The sequence below is a fragment of the Cyanistes caeruleus genome, chromosome Z (genome assembly GCF_971803275.1).
Source record: "Cyanistes caeruleus chromosome Z, bCyaCae1.hap1.1, whole genome shotgun sequence".
Taxonomy (NCBI): Eukaryota; Metazoa; Chordata; class Aves; order Passeriformes; family Paridae; genus Cyanistes; species Cyanistes caeruleus.
In genome coordinates, this window is record NC_141732.1 from 72,889,529 (window position 1) to 72,911,241 (window position 21,713).

Here is a 21,713-nt window from a genome sequence, read left to right on the forward strand (position 1 = left end):
GAAAATACAGCAAAAGCTCCTCAACCAAGATTAGAGCATGAAGAAATCACTCACCAATTACAGTCGCTGGCAAAACAGACTCAGCTTGGGGAAATTAATGTATTTTATTACCAATCAAATCACAGTAGGGTAATGAGAAATTAAACCAAATCTTGAAACACCTTCCTCTCATTCCCTTCTTCTTCCTGGGCTCAACTTCACTCCAAATTTTCTCTACCTGCTTTCTTACAGAATGGGGATTAGAGGATGCAGTCAGTTCATCACACATTGTCTCTGCTGCTCTTTCCTCCTTAGAGGCTGGAATCCTCACACTCTCCCCACGCTCCAGAGTGGGTTTCCTACCACAGGAGTCAGTCCTCCACAAACTTCTCCAGTGTGAGTCCATCTCACTCGCTGCAGTTCATGAACTTCTCCAGCACAGGTCCCCTCCATGGGGTCAGGAACAGCCCTCCACAGGGTCAGGAACTATTCCAACATGGGTTCCCCAGAGGGTCTGAGTCCTGCCAGCAAACCTGTTCTGGTGTGGGCCTGTCTCCATAGGCCACAGGTGCTGGCAGGAGCCTGCTCCAGCACAGGGTCACAGCCTCCTTTTGGGCATCCACCTGCTACGGTGAGGTCTTCCACAGAATGCACGTGGATGTCTGCCCCAGGATGGACCTCCAAGGGCTGCAGGGACACAGCTGCCTCACCCTGGTGCACCTCAGGCTGCAGGGGAATCTCTACTCTGACACCTGGAGCACCTCCTCTCTCCAGGTCTTCACTGTCTACAGAGATGTCACTCTCACATGCCCTCACTCCTCTCTTCCCTGGCTGCAACTGCAATTTTTCCCCCCCATTTCTTAAATCTGTTACCCCAGAGTCTCTACCATAGCTGCTGGTGGGCCTGGCCATGGCCAGTGGCAGGTCTGTCTTGGAGCCAGCTGTTACTGTCAGACAGGGGAAGGTTCTGGCAGATTCTCTCACAGAAACCACCTCTGCAGCTCCCACCCCCACCACCAAAGCCTTGCACACAAACCCAATACATCCCCACACCCCCAGCTCCGGAAGATTCTTTTTTTAGCAGATATAATGGTGCAAACAAGTAATTTTGCTCAGAGCCTGCAGGGCTGTGGGACAGGAGCCCTGTTCTCACGTTATGGCAGTGAGCTGTTGCAGAAGAGGCCACAGATAAGATGCTGTACACCACTCCAGTGCCCCCCATCTCCCCAGCCCTCCACACAGCTGTGAGCAAGACAGGACAGAGGTCCCACTCCAGCAGAAGGGTTCTTGCTGATGCTGCACTGGGAGCAGGGAACAAGTGCTAGTAAGGGATACAGTAATCCCCACACCATGCTCACTGGGCATCACCCTCCAGAAGTGGGAAAACACTGCAGAACCTCCTGCCCCCGCAAGCAAGGCTGGGTATCACTCATCCCCCAGGGGTCAGGGACCAGGAGACATCCAACCTTTTCCATTATCCCAGTGGTTCTCACAAGCTCCTGGCCACCTCCAGCAGGTGATGCTGACCCCATGGGATGCTGCACCTGGAGGAAGCCCCCTTGACTTACCTTACACCAGCATGGCAGCACTGGAGCTCAGCACTCCTAACCCTTCCCAGCCCATGGAGAGCCAAAACGCAGAGACAGTTCAACAGAGCCACCTGGCTCACTGCATCCTGCCGCTGGAGTCACACCACAGGTGAAGAGATCTTAAACATAGCTGGACAAATGTTGTTTCAGGGCTTCCTAGTTCTCTGTCCCTAATTCATTCCTGGTTTCTGCAAGACCCAGTTAATTCCTGACCAGCCACCACACGTGCGTGTTTCTTTGCTTTCAATTCGCCCAGCAAAATCCATTTACCCTGCCTGTCTCATCCGGTTTCCGTCAAGCCTGCTGAATTCTCCTCCAGTGAAATAAGCAAGCTTACTGTAACACCCTCCTTTGTAAGAGCATGGTGAAAATGACAGTCTTTCTGGTACCTGACTATTTCCCTTCACAGGAGCTAAACATCGCTTGTTTTCAATTGTGAACTGTTCTGACTTCTTAAAATGCATGAAAGTACCAAGAGAGTCAATTCAACCGGGAAAGAAGTTTCTAAAAGAGAATATTTACTTACCTTGCAGTTTCCTGTGGAGAAGTTTAGGCTGGTAATTTACTAGCCAAGGCTGTGGAGGTCTGCAGGTGAACACGAGGGGGAAGCAATGCAATTCAACATCTGCCTTGTCCAGAGGCAGCCATGAGAAGACAGATATAAAATTGTGTTTAAGGGTGCCTGCTTCCAAAGCCCCACTCAGTGGGTCAGTGGGGAACAAAGCAAAAGCTCCCCCAGCTTGCACAGCCTGGGGTTTTTTTCTGACTTTTGGTGCCAGAGCCACAAGCCACCTTTGTATCTAGAAAAACATAATTCCAGTCCTCTCCAATATGTGTTTTCCACCTCGAGGCACCTCCTTAGGCTTTCTCAGACTGAATTTGAGGCAAGAAATAGAGAAGAGAAAACCCAGACCTGTTCCTCCCGTAGCCCTTGCTCCTTCTTTATTGCTTTTCTGGTGGTACACACCTGAGACAAAGGAGCTACAAGACACCAAAGTTATTGGCCGTGTGATAAATGCTGCCAAAGCAGCAGCATGTGAGTCAGAGTGACCCTTTTACCTAAAACCAGCCAGAGAACCAGGTCAAACTGCTATCTGCAAGCACCTGGAAAACCCACAGTGTTCCCTTCTGCCCAGACACCAGCAGCCTCAGAGCAGGGGAGAGTCCCCAGGGATGCACACCAAGAAAGGAGACCACCAGAGAGCTCTCCTCCCATCCCCACTCCTGCCTAAGCAGGGCAATTGTACATCTGGAGCCAGGCAGCTGACGGGAACCCAGCATGGTGCACACCAAACTATGCAGAAGGAAACCTGGCCCCTGGACTCCATTTGCAAAACGCTTGAAGTCTGATGCTTTCAGCACAGGAAACATCCAAACTCCTTACACTTTAGGATTTAATTTCCCTCCTGCAGTAGCCTGGAGTTTTCATTTCTCATCCTCTCTTGTTTTGGTTTCCTTGCAGTCTTTTCACATCCTTGCTTTTTTTTTTTTTTTTTTTTTTTTTTTCTGGCGGCTCCTCAAATTTCATTCTCTTTTCCAAGTTACACAAGATGAATTTAAGACTTCTGCCACTCCTCCCTGCTCATTAGCAGACATAAATTAAAAGCAGAATTAAAGAGATTACTTGCAATGCCACTTGAGACACCTTCAAGCCTCTTATTGCTTTACCATGTACTGTGAATTCTGACCCACCAAGGGACTTTACATTCAGACCTTGCCAAGTGTTTATCTACGTCCTGTTAGATAGGTTCGGGGAAAGAGCTCTCATCCTTCTCAGAAGTAAAGTAAGAATAAGACTTTGCTGGAAGTTTTCCATTCCTGTATCAAGTTTTGTTGCAAAAAAGTTACCACCTCCTAAGGTGTTTTGACACCAAGAGGCAGATACGACCCTAAAAAAAAAACCCAAATATACAACAATTTTTATTTTTTTGTTTGTTTGTTTGATGGAGTTTGGGTAGGACATTACCAGAATGGAAACAGCTAACACCTGCAGGTCAGCCACAGCTGCCACATCACGGCTACAGTGATCCGAGGAAAATCACTGCACACCAGCCTGCTGCCAGGACCAAGAGCACGCTGATTTCCATGCTTCCAGGTGACAAACAGCTGAGGATCTGAAGACTTCTGTTGCTATGCCCAGCTGCACCTATCACCTCCTCTCTGTGATCCTGTGTGTCCAGGAAGAGGCTGAGAGAGATGCCAGTTGCTCCATGCTCATGGGTGTGCTGACATTTGCACCCAGCAGCTCAGGGACACAGTCTGAGTGCAATCACAGTTATTTCTGAAGTCTCATATGATGTTCACAGGTACAGCCTCTGCTGTTAAAAGTTCAGCTGGCACAAACCAGAGGGCACAGGGCTTACAGAGTCCTGCCTGTACCACGGCACCATTCACACCCTGGCAGTCACATACAGATCCAAGATCTTTGCAAGATGCAAAACTGAGCTCAGCTGCCCCAGGGATGGAGGGCAGGACGCTCAACCACCTGTGGGAAAGGAGCAGCAGGAAGGACTGAGCATGTGTCAGGAGATATTCTACCCCAGCTGGTCACCGGAAAGGGGCTGGGAGTGATGAGGACAGAGCACAAAGCCAACAGCTCAACAACTGTCAGCTCAGAGCGCCAAGGCACGGCGAGCGCACACGGGCCATCGCTGCTACGTAAGACACCACATGCCTTAATCTCTCCCAGGGGAGAGAACTTCGTCCAGCCCAGACTGTTTGTGTACTCAGCTAATTTTGTTGCCTGACTTTCCACCTACTTGCTCAGCGGAAAACCGATCCTCCCAAGTAATCATCACTATTTCATCCCTACCCTCGGACCCGAGGCCATGGCATAAGCAAAACTCTGCCACGCTGCATCTGCTGCACACCCAGTGTCACAAGGGCAACTGGCTCTCCTTGCTGTGTCCCCTTTGCTGAAGCTCCTCTTCCAGGCTGAGCACCATCTATGCCAGCACAATCAAATACTGCAGTCCACTTGTTAACCTAAACAAGCCTCCTATATCCTAAAATGCCGTTCCAGATCTCCTCTGAGGCTCCTACACACAAGTCAGGCTGTTCAAGCGCGAGTAATATAATTAAGGGAAAAAAATGCCCTGCATACACCAGGGAGTATCCTTAACAGCATGAGCTTAGTATTAGATCTTGCTAGAGCACAGTGAGACTATTCCTGGCTGCTGCCTCCAGTGCTGGTGTCCACACTTGTGAAAAAAAGAGGTTGTGGAAGTGGAACAGCTTCCAAAAAGAATTAGGAGAATGAATTGGGAACTGGAAAGCCTGCTGTGCAGACACAGGCTTGAGCGCTCAATTGGTTCAACTAAGCCAGGAGATGATCAGGAGAGGACTTAATCACCCCCTGCAAAAAGTGCAGGGAGATTTCTGCTGGCAGTGGGGGTTTTGTCCAAGGCTGCAGCAAAGGCAAAGGAGATAACTCTGCTTGTGGATCACTGAAAGAGGGCAAACTAGGCTGGGGAGGCAAGAATTATGCCCATGTCTCAGCTGCAACTGCAAGCCACCCCACCCATTAGGGCCTGAGCTGTAAGAGAGGAGGGCAGCTGAGTACTGGAGATGCCCTAGTCCCCTGCCCTGGACCACCCAAAGAGATGAACCAGAAGCCAACCTGCTTCACAACACCAAGGGCATCTACTGAGAGCCCACCCTGAGATGTCCCTCTGCACCTTCCTTTATCTCTTCGTGTCACATGTACGAGACTTGCCAGAGGAGAAGCCCATGTTCTCAGAGTCAGGCCAGTGGAAAAAGAGAAGGCAGATTATATTGCTTTTAAAATGCAAGTCAGCTATCCTCACTGGATCAAGGGGAGGGTCACTTAGGACAGACCAGCAACCTCAAGGGGTCAGAACAGGCATTCCCTGTGTTTCACCATCACTTTGAAGTCTCACTGTTCTTCCATTCCTGCTTCCATAATGAAACCAATTTTGTCAGGGAAACCTTGCAACTCTTAAACTCATTTGCAGCACCAAAGCCTGGTCTTTACTCCTCCCTCCAGCTGCAGCTCACTTCAACTTTCAGGCAAGGCTGCCTGGGATGCCTCTTTGAGCTGAGTATTAAATGGCACAGATCTTTCACGCTGGGGCTGTAATCCCATTTCAGAGGTGCATCTTGGAGCTGAACCTGCACATGAGAGTGCAGAGACATTACACCACTTCATGTGGAGATGGGAACAACTCACTGGGAGCCCTTCTTGCCACTCAGACTGGGGCATCCTCTGCACTGTCAACACCTCTGGCACCATCTACCTTCTTTTTTTAAAGCAAAGGGATGCAGTTATTTACATTCCATCATTAATTCCCCTAATGCCCTGAAGAGTATTTACTGAGGTTAGCCAAGCATTTGAGATGCTTGCAAAGTACCCTCAAACTTTTCTTAATAGCTATTTCTGTATAGTCATGTTTTGTTCCCAATCTCCCATGTATCTCTTTAGGCTTTTTTGGTCTTGCTACAGACAGGTATAAAGAGATGGCAAGGATCTCAATCATTTGAGAGAGGGAAATAGGTGAAAAAACCTATTCCTATTTAATGGACCTATTGTCTCTCTTCTATTTTCTTCTCCCTAGCAGTACTGTGAAAAAGCCTTTCTCCTTCCTTCCTTCACCAGCTGGAAAGGCTGAGATCATACACCACAGACACTTCCAACCATAACTTAGAGATTCATCCCGTTGTGAACTCAAAAGCATCCACACTCCTTTCTGGCATCCAGCAGCATCCTTCCACATGAGTTTCTAATAGTTTTACTGTTCTTTCCAGGCCTGCAGAAATCCCCATTTAAGCACATTTCTTCATTTTACATCCCTCACTGTGGCATGTCTTCTCACAATTTTTTCCTTTCCTAGTTCTCTTCCTGATGAATTTCTCCAGGGCAACTTCATATCCCTGAGAGCCTCCCATTTTAAAGTCCACTTTCTACTTCAGTTTCCCCAGGTGCAGAATTATTAACCTAAAAATGCAACTGGGCACAGTATTCTCAGGATATAAAGCTTCCTACAACCTCACAGAGAGAGTCCTGCCCCAGGCATTTTTTTCTCCCACAACAGTCCTTCATTGTTTCATCACCGCTTTCCAATCACGGTCTCCTGAAGGCAGCTAGAACCAATACAAGTTCTTTGGTCACCAGACTCCTGTGTGCTTGCAGTGCTGCCACTCAACATCAGCAGGGTCAGGGCTGAGCCATCCTGACCCCACTGTCCATTTGCAGTTGTGTCTCTGCAGCATTCCCAGAGTTTTTGACAGCTCCAACCTTGCTCACACAGCAAGAGGCCCTGCCTGGAAAGATTTAGAGCCTGTGCAGATACAACAAGAGTGGGGAAGGAAAAAAAAAAAAAGCCAAAACAAAACCAGGTCTGGAGAGAGGAAGGCAACTCATTGCAGGGCAGCAAGCAGAGCATGCTGAGTGCTCCCTCTCCACTGCCTGAGGTGCTCATCTGCAAACATTCCCGCCTGCCTGGTGGAGGCTGGAGCACAAGTGTGGCCTCCGGGCACCAGGGCAAAGAAACCTCTGTCAGGAGGGAGGGAAGACTAGAAGAACCAGCCAAAAAAGGCTGTTTTGGTTTTGCATGAACTCTACCCACCCTTCACCTTCAGGGACACTTCCTGCCCTTGCCACAAGTAACAAGCACATATAATTGAAGGAAAACATGATTTCCCAGAGCACTTCTGATCTGTATTATCCATGCTCATTACAAGCTGTGAGGCGCATTCTAGTCTCCATCAGCTCCAAGCAAACAGGAATAGTGCAGCACAGGGATAAGGGGCAGAACTGCTGCTGGGAGGGCACAAAAACCAAACCAAAACCACTTAGAAGCTCTTGAAGGACCTGCAAAGACACATGGGCTTGTGCTCGTGCCAGGATATCAAAGCCCTAGGGTATTTGCACAGCCAAAGTTGCTTCTTTGAGCTCATCCAAGAGAATGAATTTATCTGGGCAGTCCTAGGGTATCAGAAGCAGAGTTCAGTTCTCAACTATTGATTTTTTTAGGTTTTGCCCTGCCCTCCTTTAGGCTGCCTCCTAATCTTGACAACAGTACCTCACTTATCAGTCTAACAAAATGACTACTTGGAAAAAGGAAGAAGTATTTCTTCCTTTTCTGTCATCTTCTTAAGATTTTGGGGGGAGGATTTTTTTTTTTGGTTAGGTTTTGTTTTTCGTTCTTGTTGGTTTTTTTTGCCATTACACATGGACTTAGTTGCTGCTAAGCTTTGTTTGCTTCTGCTCTGCTGCCATGGCTGGTTGGAGCATCCCAGGAGGTGACTGGATAGAACCTGGGACACAGGCCACTCACTGTCCCACCCCAGCATCTCACAGCACTTCCCCACTTGAATTTTCAAAAAGGTGTTCAAGGACCACGTTTCTCCAGCTCCCTGCAGAAAGGCCTATGCTCAGCAACATGGCATTAGAAGAAAAGCAGTAAAAAAAGTAGATAAGCAAGAAGACTTAGGGGGGAAAAATCTGCTTTGGCACCACATTCAAGGTCCCTTTTGCCAGAAGAGCTGTGAAGATCCAGAAGGGATGCTGCACGCAGCCCATATACTAAAATCAGACTGCTTTTTATTTTTTTTTTAATAGCATTAGTCTCAATCAAGGAAGCAGAAGAGGCCTGGCCAACCTGGAGAGAGGTAACTGCATATGGAACTACCCCCAGCAGTGCTGTTTTCCTCAGAGGGATGGTGGGAGGCACAGATCTGGAAACATCTCCTACCTTTAGTCCTGCAGCTGCTGTGACAATGTGGGGACAGATGGGGAAAGAGTGATGGGAAGCAGCAGTAACACAGCACCTTCCTTTAAACAGTCTCTCTGTGTGGAGAATCAGACTCCTGCTTTCTTCATATTCACCCCTACCCAGAAACCACCTCCCACCCACTCAAACATCAACCTCTCCTCTCTTCAGCCTTCTTGCTCCTTTTCTTCCCTCCCTGCTCCCATCAGGGCCAGGAAATGCTCTGGTTCAGCACCCTCCATTTGTGAATTATGTGATTTATACCATCTCCAGCCTGGTAAACTACAAGATATTGGAGAGGATCCAGGAATGCAGGAAGCATGTCTGCCTTGGCAAAGACAAGAAGCAGAGGAAGAAACTGGATGGGAACTAGATGGGTTCTTCCTTCACCTGGTGCCCCAACCTCTCTTTTCCAAGTCGTGTGATTTATCTCTCTCCGGACCATCTCTGCAGGAACCAGGTCCATTACGGAAATTAAAATGTGCTGCTGCCAGCAGCTGGCAAGATCAAACCCTCAGCACGCCTGTCCCCTCCAAGCAGGGATGGCAGACACCACAGAGCTGGCAGCCAAGTGCATCAGAGAAGGTGCCAAGAGAAGCTCCTGCACTGCACCCCGATGGGCCACCAGCTTTGAAGTCCGCTGGCCAGTGGCACAGCACGGAGGGCCAGCCAGATGCCAGTCTGAAGCTGGATTCTGGCACAGCCAGGCTTCCAGGAACAATGGGAGAGTAAACACAGACCTGCCACACCATTGCTTGCAACCCACAGCACAAGCACATCCAAGCTGTTAGAGAGACACCAGGATGTTAGAGAGACATCAGGATGCTTCAGAGACAGAGTATGGGGTGCAGGAAGAAGAAAACCCTTTCCCTCCTCCCCACAGCTTCCCCTCCTAGGGAAATATCCCCAGTAAGAATATGCCTGAATCAAGGAAAGATTCACCTCCCAGGACAAATAACTATCACAGGAGGCTGGTGGCTACAGGTATTGCTAAAATGTGTGACCAACCAAGAGATCCTTCCCCAAAAGAAAGGCTTCAGCTTCGCTCACACAAGAGGAACTCCAGAAGAGGCAGTTTGATGTCTCACTGACTGCAAACACATCAAGGTCATTATCGTTTCCTACAAAACTCTTTTTTGCTCATGTATTTCCAAATGATAACATGAGAGCATTCAATCTTGAAGACGTTTGTGCTCCGAGCTGGTGACAGCTGTGGAGAGAGCACAGGAATAAATGCCTGGGGAAGCATATTAGAAGGGCTCAGAGCTGGCAAGGCAGGCACAAACTTCTCCCGAGCAAGATGAGTTCAGTCAGGCATTACTGACTGAAACAAGAAGAGAGAAATGCAATCCAGGCTGGGAAGAGACAAATTCCAGGTGCCCCTTCGCAGCCCTGTGCAGCAGCATGTCACTCCCTAGGACCAGCATTCCTCAACCCAAGACACTGAAGGCATCACTGATCAGCCCAAAAACTGCTGCAAAGACAAAACCTCACAGCCACACAGCAACACTTGCACACACAAGCAGCTGTAGAGAGGGAGAGCAGGCTTGTGAGCAGAGAAATGTTGGACTATATGGTAAAACAGCCCATGGATTTTTGTCATAAGAGACAAGGCCCTTAAAAGCTGGGGAATGCAGTCCTGAAGGTTCAGATCTTTATGGCCATCACAAGACTAGGACTTCCCTTAAAGCCTTACCACAAGGGTCTGTAAAACTCCTGCCGTTCTCCTTGATGCACAGAATGCAGATGGTGTGCACAGATCCTGGCCTTAACAGCAGGACAAGTGTCCTTGTGCACTCAAGCACTAAACCAGGAGCTTGTTCCACCTGAGGTTCTGCTGGCCTAAGGTCTTTTACAACCAAAGGGCAGATGAGAAACCACCAGCTTCTGCAGTGGTATCAGACAATTTATTTTTTTTAATGAACTTCATGCAAACAGACTTCTTGCTGGTACTTTCCATTGCTTAAAACAAAAGAATGGAAGCTATCATCTGGACAGTCAGAGTACTGCCATGCCAGCAATCAGCCTAATCCTTGTGATTAGAGATTTCCTTACTTCCTTCCACAGTATTTCAAACCAACCCAGGTTGTGCAGTGCCACAAGGTAAGCTTTTGCCAGGCTGTCCTCAGGCCAGCCTAGGCATGACAGGGCACTGAGCACTCTGTCTAGGGTCAGATACCTAATTCTTAAGTGTCTCTGACCATGTTAAAGTCCTGTTAGAGGAATCACAGCAACCAGCCCACACCACAGCAATATCCTCCTGCACATCACCTGGCAGAGCCTGGGGTGACACTACCCTTGGCTGGATCTGAGCCCTGACCTCCCAGTGCCCTTTCAAACCTTCTGCACTCTGCTCCCTGCATTGCCATGGAACTCTCGCTCCCGGTCACAAGGAACCTGCCAGGATTGCTGATCAGCTGCATGATCTGCTTCAGAGGGAAAGATCAAAGCACACCAACCAGCTCTTCTGCAGCTTCTGCCTTTCCTGTCCTGCACCTCTCAGCTCTCAGGGAAGCACTGGGATGAAGCAGGTGCACATAGCACTGGGTGGGCTTACTCACGCCTGTTCCCCAGGAGCTGGAAGACACTGGAGAAACATGGCAGCTTTGCAACCAAGTGCAAATTCAAATCCCAAAACCAAATGTGGCAAACAGCAGAAGGGAAAGCAAAAGTACCCTTTGGCAGATCCCCTTCTCCCAGGGAAGGTTACTTGGCAGCAGATACAGGGAGATACAGGGAGGCGTCAGAGTGGGGCTCTCCATCAGCTGTTGACAGCACAGACACTTCATCTTCCGCCAGCAGGATCTTCTGGGCAGCCCTGCATAAGCTCCTTGGGTACTCTGGACCATCACCAAGTGACAGTTCATCCTCATTCTCCCATCCTTGCCAGCCTTCTGACCATCCACTCCCTAAATAGCTTGGATCATTTCAAAGGAATGGTACAAAGAACAAGAGGTTAAAAAAAAAAAATAAAAAAATCTCCCTCCCTCACCTGCCTGTGCAGCATCTCGGTCTGAGGCTCTGGGTCAAACAGCCTCCTTCAGTTCAAGGCAGATGGAATCCTGTGATTTTTAAGTGACCATCTGTGACCCAGAGCTGCAGCGTGGAGAGAGTGGATACAGACCTGCATCTTAAGTAGATTGGATTTTGTATCACACAGCACAGAGAGCAGAGAGATCCCCCAAAGGCTTCACAGCCAGATGTAACAGCAATGTGCAAGGCTTGATGCCATGCAGGGAACATACCCTCCACTGGCTGCTCAGACCCTGCCCCACCGTGGGGAGCACCAGCCAGCAGGTCCTTTACTTCTTCTCTAAGGAAAGAGCTACAGCCACTCAGCTTTTAGTCACCAGAAGAATGTAGGCATACTGCTACCAAGGCTACAATGCACCACCTCTGGAGGCTAGGTCCTGGTGAGGGTTATCCTAAGCTGAAAGCATGGAACCAGCCTGCCATGGTCTATACAAGGTGCAAGGAGCTACATTCAGCTGGGGAGAAACACCAAAAGAGCCCCATCTGCCTGAGCATGGCTCCCAGTGAAGCACAATGGGCACACGGCAGAGCTGGGAGCACTCAGCATCTTTCCTGCTGGTGTTTCCCCTCTGGATAAAACACACTTCATCCCTGCTCTGCAAACATCCCTGCGCATCGCTGCCCCGGCCAAGAGCCGTGTTCTGCAGCTCAAGGGCAAGCAGATGGTAGAAAGCCACACTTGCAGCAGGAGCAAAGCAGGAAACCTTTGGATCAGGCTACAAATGAAATACAGCCACGCTGCTCCAACTGGCAAGCACTTTGCCACGCATAAACAGAGTCATTGCCTCCCAGCACCTGAACATTGCCTTCAATTTACACATGACGACAGTAATTAACACCTCATCTACAGTGGACTAAGGCGGGATGATCAACCCAGTGATCACAGCCTTGCTCTATCCCTAACACAACTTTCTGCCATGCCAAAGTCACTCATGACCCTTTTGTTAGGGATCACAAGGGCACTGCCAAAGGCTTACCAGAACTGGTGCTGCCAGTTCGTGGGCTCTCCTTCTGAATTTAAAGTTGCATAGAGAACTCTGTGAGGTATTTTTCAGGCCGAAATGCTGACATTTTATTTGCCCAGTATGAGCACCCTCAATTGCTTTATTGCAGAGATGTAATTGAACAAAGCACCAAGAAGAGAAAGGGACAGGGAAAACCTCTGAGGTGCAGCTGGGATGTGCTTGATCTTACAGCTGTCACACATCAGTCAGTGCTGAAGATGTACAACCAGATTACTGTCATACAGCATAAAACCTGTGCCTGGAGATGCTTGACAAGGCATGTCTAGGCAGAGGAGGGATGCAGCATGAAGCTGGGGTGCACAGCATCACCAAGGCTCCTCAGAGCACAGAGCCTTGCTGGAGGGCACCTTGCAGCTGCAGGTACGAAAATACAGGCTTTGCAGTGGTGGAGTGTGAGGGATGAGTTTCCATCTCAACCCTGGCAGCAGCTGAGCCCTCAAAGAAAGAGGGAGAAAAAGACAGCTCAGCCAGGTCCTCAGCTCTTCCCAAGAGTGGGTGGCTAGTGTGGTGATGCTGTGGGTGATCAGGACTTGCTTTCTTAGAATTCATGCACTTAGGCAAATCCAGAGCACAGGTAGAGGGGAAAAAAAAAAAAAAATCTCTTTACTTTTAAGACTGTCAAAGGCTGGAGTTACAGCGCATGCTCACCCTGTTGTTACACCATTCCTCGCATGTCCACTACTGTCCACTGCCAGGGACAGAGCCCTGGGACATTTGGCTGCACTGACCAAGCCATTCTCAAGGAATAAACCAGCCTAAAGCATGCAGCAGGAAAGCACTGGGGCAGATATTTTGATTCACATTTGCCAGGGCTTTTGACAGGAGCAAAGAAAGAACATTTTAAGCATTCCTTTCAGCCAGCATGCATCCCAGCCCATGAGACCTCTCCTAGGGCAAGGCACAAGAACAATCTCTTTGAAATCAAGGGCTCCTTTGTCACCCTGCTGCAAGCCATTTGACCTTCAGAGTCAGAAGGAAGCTCATATCACAAGTGGCCTGACAGGCCTGGGTTGGGAGCGAGCCCAGGCACTCGAGAAGGACCCACAGCCCGGCTGCCAACCCCAGCATCTCAGTATGGAGATAAACAGACCCCGAGCCTGAGCACTCAGCTCTGGGAACGCTTGCTTCGACTCAGCACATTTCCTCTGACAGCCAGACGCAGAAGGTCACTCAGACCAGCTTTCCACGTACAAGACATATCCTTGCCAAGAAAGAAAAGTCCCAGGCTAGGCTGTGCCACAGGTGTCCAGAGAAGGTTTAAGCCTTTGAAACAGATTTCACTTCACCAACAGTTATCTTCCCATTTCTTTTAAATGCATCAATCCCTCCTGCCCTCCCTGTGCTGGGGAGGGAGATTGCACACCCCTCTTCATTCATTCATTCACTTCTCTCCCTGTAATTGCCCCCCCTTGAATATTTGTAGCTCTCTTCCCTGCATCTAACTGCAGAAGTATTTATCAGTGAGCACAGGACTTGTGAATGATACATGGAGACTGACAGCTGATCCCACAGAAGGCAAGAGCCAGCAGAACTCCTGCCCTGAAGTTCACCAAGTACCTGGTGGAGCCTTTTGAGAGCTGCTTGCTATGGATGAGCTCTCCCCAGCACCACAAACTTGGACAGAGTTACAGCTAAGATGAGTTGCTATTGCAGCCGTGTCTGACCTGCAGCTGTGCTGCCAGGGACTGCTCTCCCCGTGGGCTGTGCCTCCTGCTCTGCACCAAGCTGGGACCACAGCACCTCCACGCCACTGCAGGGCCCAGCCAGCATCCAAAATGCTGCGTCTTCTCCCAGCTTTCAGCTGCTGGGCCCTATCAGAGGATGTCAAACCAGCTGAAACTCTAAATGTGTGCCTCAGGCATCAGTGTATTTACACAGAGGAGTTGCTTGTTGGTGCATAAACAACAGAAGGGACACTGAGCCCCAAGACAGGGTTTACTCCCCAGCACTAACCCAGCTACCCCCTCTTCCACACCCCACTGCTGCCTTTTGCAAGATAAAAAACAAATCGGGGTTAACACCAGCCCAGCCGATGCTCTCCTTCAAACCTGCCCTGCAATGACTCCGACCATGACAATAACAACAGTTTTTGCAAGGACACAGGAACGAATCTGAGCATCAGGCACCAGCCAGAAGGAAGTCTCAGCTACGTGGGCACCGCAGAGAGCAAGGCACACGCGGGCTGGCATGCCAGCTTCTCCAGAAAAGGGAAATGTGTGACAGATGCATCGTGTTTATGTAGCAGAGCCACCGCTGCCGCTCCCACAGAGCCCTGTCAGTCTGTTTGCACACAGGCACACCTCAAGCCTGTGTGTGTACCCTTCCCAGCCTACCCAGCGAGGTGTTACAATACACATTTAACTAATTCAATTACTAGGAAAAAAAAAAAAAAATAATAATAAAGAATTAGGGCACACAGCCTGTGATTAAGAATTTCTTTCTCAACACGCTGGCAACATGCCTGCAATTACCGAGCCCTTGATTCTCTAAATTCCCCGGAGATCAACAGCACCTGATACCAGCATGTCCTCAGGTCTTTCATAACCCAGAAAGCCGCTCCCCCACCCCGCTGTTTCAACCCTGGTGAGATTTTTCACACCTTGCAGCTCAGAAACACTTAAACCTCGGACATCCAGCCCGGCAGGTCACACCAGATTCGCCGGAGTAATTGGCAGCACAGGTGGGCTGCAGCTGACACAAGCCAGGGCAAAAGTGCTCTCATTAAAAGCAGCAAAGCAAGACCACGCTCAGTGCGATGGGAGGGAAATTGCTTCCCACGCCGCCTGTGCCGGGCCAGCCACCGGGAGCACTGCAAAGGCAAGAGCCAGAACAGCCCTCCCGCTAACAAGATCCCTCAGAAATGCGAATGATGGCCAAAGTAGCTGCGCGAAGGCAGGGCAGCAGGCTGGGGAGAGCCAGATGGCTTTCCCCAGCCAATAACCCCAGGTGCCACAGGGCTGAATCAATGCGTGAAGCTATTAAAGGGGGTGGAAGTGTTTTAACATGGTTGAGTGAAATTCCTCACACTTTTAAGTCGACAAGGACCCCATTGGGGCTTAATGGGCTAGCACAACCCGTCCCATTACAGGTCGTTAACACGCGGAGGAGCCTTGGGAAGAGGGGCAATTAGGGTTCCCCAGATAACTCTGCAAGAGGGACTCCCTCCCCAGCTTTGAATCCCACCGATTGCGATGATCCAGGACCCAGGAGGAGGCCACCCCCTCCTCTAGCCTCCGCACCTTCCCCACCCGGGACGGGAACACACATCGGAAGCTTGCAGCAGGTTGAGCTCGCAGCAGGCTGAAGGGGCAGAAAATTGTCCCCCAGAGCAGAGCACGGTGCCAAAAGCTCCCACCACCACCTCCTCGGCTGCAGGACATTGCTCTGCCCCGCTTTCCCTCCCCCAGACTCAGGGCTGAGGAGCCACTGTCCATCACACACCTAGCAGAAAGAAGAAGGGGACACCAACAAAGCAGCTGTGGTGCAGAAGCCGTGGGGCTGCTCCCCAGAGGCGACAGGGCAGCGCTGGATTACTGCAGCCCTCAGTTTCTGACACATGGAGCATGGTATTTCCAGCCTAGAAATAAGGTTAAGACCTCTCAGGAGCTTAACAGGTATACACTGGTTATTTTCCACCGGCAGGAAAACAGTAACTAAAGCTGAAGTAGAAGGAAAAGCAAAAAAGACTGCATTGCTACCTGAACTACCAGGTTACAGCACCTTGCTCTGCTCTCCTCCAGACATCCCTGGGGAGGGCAAGCAGATCTGTTGGTGTGGTGGGATGGCAGCCCCGAGGCTGCAGACCGGGAACCAAGAGTGGGACAGAAGTGGTTCCCAAATATGGCTCCAAGCTTCTCCCACACAGCCAGCTCTGGGGAGGGTCTGAAATACTGATCTGCTGAATAGACTTTACAAATTCAGAAACAAGAACAATCCAGAGCGTCAATGCCTTGCTCATCCCAGAGCAGAGAACAAGCTGGGAAAGGCTCTGGGGTGGCTGCAAGAAGCATTGTGGATGGGATGAGAGAGACCACCCATGAGGGAGAATGCCTGGAACAGTCCCCAAAAAAGTGAAGAAAAATCCTGCAATACAGAGTGAAGACAGCCATGGACATGATTATTTGGCAAATAAGGATTTGACTGTGATGGAACTGATACATATTTTTTTCTTCCCTTCCATAAGAGGGTCCAAAGCTCCCATAGAGACTATGAATAAGAAACAAGCTCAAAGGCTCTGCTTTCCTCAAATACATATTCCTGTGGGCTTCCAGCCCTGTCCACAATCTAAACATCCCCAACACATGCAGCCCATCAGGGCTTTCGTCTCTCACAGGTGTTGTTTCCCTTCCTTGCCTGTCCCAGGAGGGGGGTAAGATCTTTGCAGTACTACAATTCACTATGTGACTTCAGACTTGCATCAATCCAGCCAGGACTCTGCTCCAGTTCTTTCCCTTCTCCTCTGTACTCAAACACCTACCAAATATTGAGAAGACCCTGCTCACAGTCCTTTGATGGCTGTGTGAAGTAGCTGCAGCAGCGTAAGTCTGACTTCTCCTCATGGAGACCTAGCTGTCACTTCCAGTTCAGCCCAGCACAAGCCAATTCACCAGTTCTTTCTCCAGAAGTCTCCACAGCAACTATATTCTCACCCTGACCATCAGGTGCTCACCATGGTGCTTTCCTGGCTCAAGGACACCACCTGTAACACCACTCCACCCCTCTGATTGCACCCCTCTCCTCCAGGCTTCCACTTTTGCACATTCCCTTCACTGCTGCACCTTCCTCAGGCAAACAGGCCCTGCTCAGACCTCACCAGCCTCCAGCTGCAAATACTCCCCTCTTTGCATCCTCCTCCAAGCCTCTTCCCAGCATCCCCCTTCCCCCAAAGTGCTGATTTACCAGCAGTGGCATGGCTCCTGAAGATGCCCATGGAATTGCCCAATATTTAGCGACAAATCACTTTGTACTTTGCACCCATCATCCTAGTAGGAGCCCCAGAAACACCTATCAGTATGGCTCCAGCTTCAGGTTTGCTTTGACGCCTCAGAAAGGACCAAGCAACTTCTGTAAAGCCACTTGCAATGACCTCTGCCCCACCTGCACCAGGGCTGGTCTGCACTAAAAGCTGAGTTAGGAGAACAGCCCAGCAGAGTTCCCAGCCAGGAACTGTTTGCAAGCTGATGTCTTAGCCCTGATGTCTGATGCCTCTAGCTGGGGAAGGGCAGAAACACCTGAAAAATTCCACAGTAGAAACAAACAAACAATTCCAAGCAATTGATTTTCTTGCTGTCCTCATCTTGCACAGGGACAGACCCAACTGGAAAGGACCTCAATGACACACCTGGTCTATGTCTTATGTCCCTGTAAGCCACCCCAACAGGTAGGGCAGGAACAAGCAGCATTAGGAGACACCCAAGCCCCTTCCAGAAATCCACGAGAGGAACTGGAGTGCCTTGGAGAGAAGAGTGCTCAACCAGACAGGAGACACATCTTGCAGCAAATGATTTGATGTTGAGCTACTGGCACAGGTTGCTCAGAGAAGCTGTGGCTGCCCCATCCCTGGAAGTGTTCAAGGCCAGGCTGGATGGGCCTCTGAGCAGCCTGGGATAGTGGAAGGAGACCCTGCCCATGGCATGGGGGTGGAACGAGATGACCTTTAATGTCCCTTCTAACCCAAACCATTCTATGATTCTGTGATTTTTCTCTGCAAAAGACCATGGTGAGCCCAGCCTGCAAAGGCTCCAGCGAGTCTCATAATGCTGTTTTCTGCCAGAGTTGGAGCTTGAATGGGCATGGGCTTCCTCCCACCACCCCACCCACCCCCAGAAGATGTTACCTGGCCTTTTTTAATTGCAGATGTTCAGCAGAGAGGGAACACAACAGGGCAGTCAAAGGGCCCAGGGGCACTGCTCCAACCCTGCTTTTGCCTTGCTTCCTGCTGAACAAGTTCATGGCCAGGCCTATTCCCCCTGCTGCCACCACGCTGCAGCGCTGGCTGAGGAGTGCAGACCTCTTCCTCGCCTGATCCGCCATGCAACGTTTGTTTTGCGTTTCAGGCACTGGCAGGTCTTATTTGTAAGATGATGAAGTGGTCTGAAACCTTCCACACACATGCCAATTAGATGCTCCAAACCCCAGGCTCAGCAGAAGGTCAAGTGCGCGGTGTGCCGTGCTCAGCCGCGTGCTCCCCGCGTCAGTCGGGCTCCTCGATGGGATGTCTGAGGAGCGCCTGGAACAGCATCCGCTGCCTGCTTTCATGGCTCACAGGGAACTGGCTTCAAGTGGGGAGGGGAGGCTAGAAATAAAAGTTTAGGGTTTTTTTGTTTTAAACAGGGAGGCCAGACGTATAACAGTCTCACAACTTCAAGCTGTTTTGATCCAGCCAGCCCCCTCTCTGCTGAGTTCTGTCAGGAGACAGGCACAAAGCACCAATTAAAGACGAGTTATGCTTTTTCTGTCAAGCAAAAAAGAAAGGAGGGGGTGCGTGGGGTGGGGGGGGGGGGGGGGGGAAGATGATGGGAAGAGGGGAGAAGAAATCCAGCCCTGGAGTAATTTTGCTTTCAAAGCAAGCTGTCAAGGCAGCCCCCTCTCCTCCCATCTCCCCTGGAGGAAGAGCGAGGAGCACCCGCGAGCCGGCTGTGGACGTGTGGCATCAGTCATCAGACCACACCATCAGTCACTTGGCACATCAGGCCGAGCCATGCCCTCGCTTTCCCTGGGCATCCATCAGAGTCCGTGACAGCAGCCAGAGCAGCAGATTCTTAGTGAGAATGGGCTGAGCACAAGCCCCACCAGCTCTGATGACAAGAATCCCCACTTATGAGCAATTAGACTGGGAACAAAACAAAACAAAAGCAGCAAGGACTCGGAGCACTAGCTAGCTCATGTGGCCACAACATCAGCTCCATTTTTCCATGGTAGACGTGCACAGCCAGCACAAGCATGCAAACCCTGCCTCTTCTGCCACATGGGTTACCATGTCTGAAGGCTCCCTCCAGCTCTCCCGGCTCGCAGCTGAACTCAGGACAGAGAGCTGAGAGCTTCCAACTCCGCTGCTTGGTTCAAACTGAAGCTACCTGCATGGACACAGCAAGTTCTTCCTCACCTTGGGCTAATACCACCACCTCTGAATCTACCTTGAGCACTTGCAAGCCATTCCCAGATCTCATCCAGCAAGCATCAATCCTGCAGCCGGACAGATTAAGAAGATTACAGAGGTCCCTTTGGGCTTTATTGTTGTATGAGGAAGATAAATAGCAAGCACAACCCCTTCTAAGGTGAAAAGGGGCAGGCATTTTGGCACTGCACAAGCACCAACCCCAGCTTCAATAACCTATCTGTTTCTTTAGCAAAGTACCCTTTGCAGAGCCCATTGGTACTGGTTATGGCATCAGCTTCACTCCCATCTCTTCCTTCCTGGGCTTTCTGAAAGCCTCAGCTAATTACAGCAGCAAAGTCACCCACGGGAGATAATACACACCCTCATTTCAACGGGGGCACTCGTGATGGGCTCAGTGCTGCCAGGGAGGGGACAATCTCTGCCTCCTTGGCAGGGTCCAGTCTTCTGGGCTGGATGCATCCCACAGTCAGGCCAGAGGAGGAGGGAAGAGCATCTCTACTCTGGTTTAGATCTGCTTGGGCTGGCTGCACACACTCCCAGCTCGCTTGTGAGTGCTTTGCTCATTAGCATGGGGTCACTCAGCTGCAGCAGGGCACAAGTACCACTTGGCTATTGCAACACCACTCACGTCCACTGCTGTGGAAGTGTTGAATTTCTTTTAAGAGCCCTGAAGATCTTGATTTGAATTTAAGGGAGGAAAAAAAGAAAAATCTCACAAAGAATTCCAGGATCTCTGTAAACACACCAGAGGAAGAAAGAAAGCGAATCTTTGAGCCTCTTGACCTTCACAATGTCCTTATAATTACAAGGCTATTTATTTTCAGTTAAACCCCAACTATTGAACAGACAGTGTCGAGTTGGTTTTTTCCTGAGCAGGTGATTATCCTGCCTGACTAATCTAATGAAAATTATCAGGAGGCTACTGACCTCCTGCTACACACACTAAATAATGCACAAAGCTTCAGGATCAGACAGGCAAATCATAACCCTGCCTTATCTTAATCACTTTCTATACAGCTCCAGGCCTGTTTCACTCCTGGTTAGCTGTGTTAGCCAAATGCTGTCTCAGTGGAAACCACAGCAGAGCCAGCCCTGAGAACTGCACAGCAAAAAGTTACCTCCTTAAGATTTATTTTTGCAAAAGCCAAGAGCTGCAGAGGCAGATATATTTAGTCTTTAAGCTGCTGTCTGACTCCTGAGCTTATAGCATGAGGTGGTGGTCCCCTGGCACCTGGCTTTGGGAAAAGCAGTATTTTCCTGCTACTTTGATACAGGGTATAAGGAAGGTAAGGTCTTAAAAAAAAAAAAATAAAAAAAATGTGCACCAAGGGGCTCATTGTTCCAGACAGGTAAAGACACCTTTCCACTCCATCCTCTTGGAGCCTTGTATAAGCCTTCCCCTGCAAACAGGGCTGCTCACAGCTTCTAAAAATGCCACAGCACAGCATGAGGACCAGGGCAAAGCAAGAGGACTCAACAATGGGGATGCTCTGTCCCCAGCTCGGGGCCTGGGGATCTGCAGCAATCCTGTCCCATTCTCTGCAGCACCACTCTCCTTCAGGAGAGACAAGTGCAGAAGCTGGCAGAGATAAAAGACTACAAATATCAGTTAAGGGGCATAGAACTAAGGAGACATTAAAAAAGAAGTTATGACACACTCCCCACACAGCCTCAGCTTGAACAGCACCCACAGCTAGACAAACAAAATGCATTGGGGTGACTTCAAGCCTAATGTAAGTCTCCACTTGGGAAATTCTCCACTTCAGAAAAGAGAATGATGGAAAAACACTAAACCAAGGGACAAACTGACTAATTTTTACACACCCTGCTTCCCAACATGAAACCCCAGATGCAACACCAGGGAGAAAACACCCCTCTTACCCATCCAGGCTGACCTTGCCGCCTCATCCTCAGCACCCATTATATGTGGCTCTTCAGACCTCCTGGTACGGGAGCTCCCAGATCCCCTCCCATCACTGCTGCAGCCAGGAGCTTCACCTTGCAGCCCTGGCAAACTGCTGACAGCCTCAGCAGCCTGCTCCTGCCCTGCAAGGCTCTCCCCACCCACGAAACACCTGACTTATCCTCCCACCCCAGGAGTCTTGAGACACTTATCCCCAGCTGGGGAGGTGCTAAGCGCAACGTGGATGGACAGGATTCCTCATATTTTAAATGGCCATTTCTTCCCACTTTATGAGCTTTCAGAAGAAGAGGGGCAGTCTCTTCTAAAATGAGA

General features: G+C 49.9%; 1 protein-coding gene across 9 annotated transcripts in view; it reads right to left on the reverse strand.

Moving 5' to 3' along the window:
* Window positions 1–21,713, reverse strand: part of CNTFR (ciliary neurotrophic factor receptor) — a 200,055-nt gene that overhangs the window by 166,819 nt on the left and 11,523 nt on the right. The window contains exon 1 of one of the 9 annotated variants that reach the window (XM_086866647.1): window positions 21,373–21,567. The exons of 6 other annotated variants lie outside the window; for them this stretch is intronic. Coding sequence is in view for 1 of the 3 variants with exons in the window: in XM_023944217.2 (XP_023799985.2) it covers window positions 21,359–21,385 (27 nt within the window). In the remaining 2 variants the exon portion in view is untranslated. Of the gene's footprint in view, window positions 1–21,358; window positions 21,568–21,713 lie in introns of those variants that run through there. 2 more of the 9 variants (XM_023944217.2, XM_086866649.1) reach the window with 2 other exon arrangements.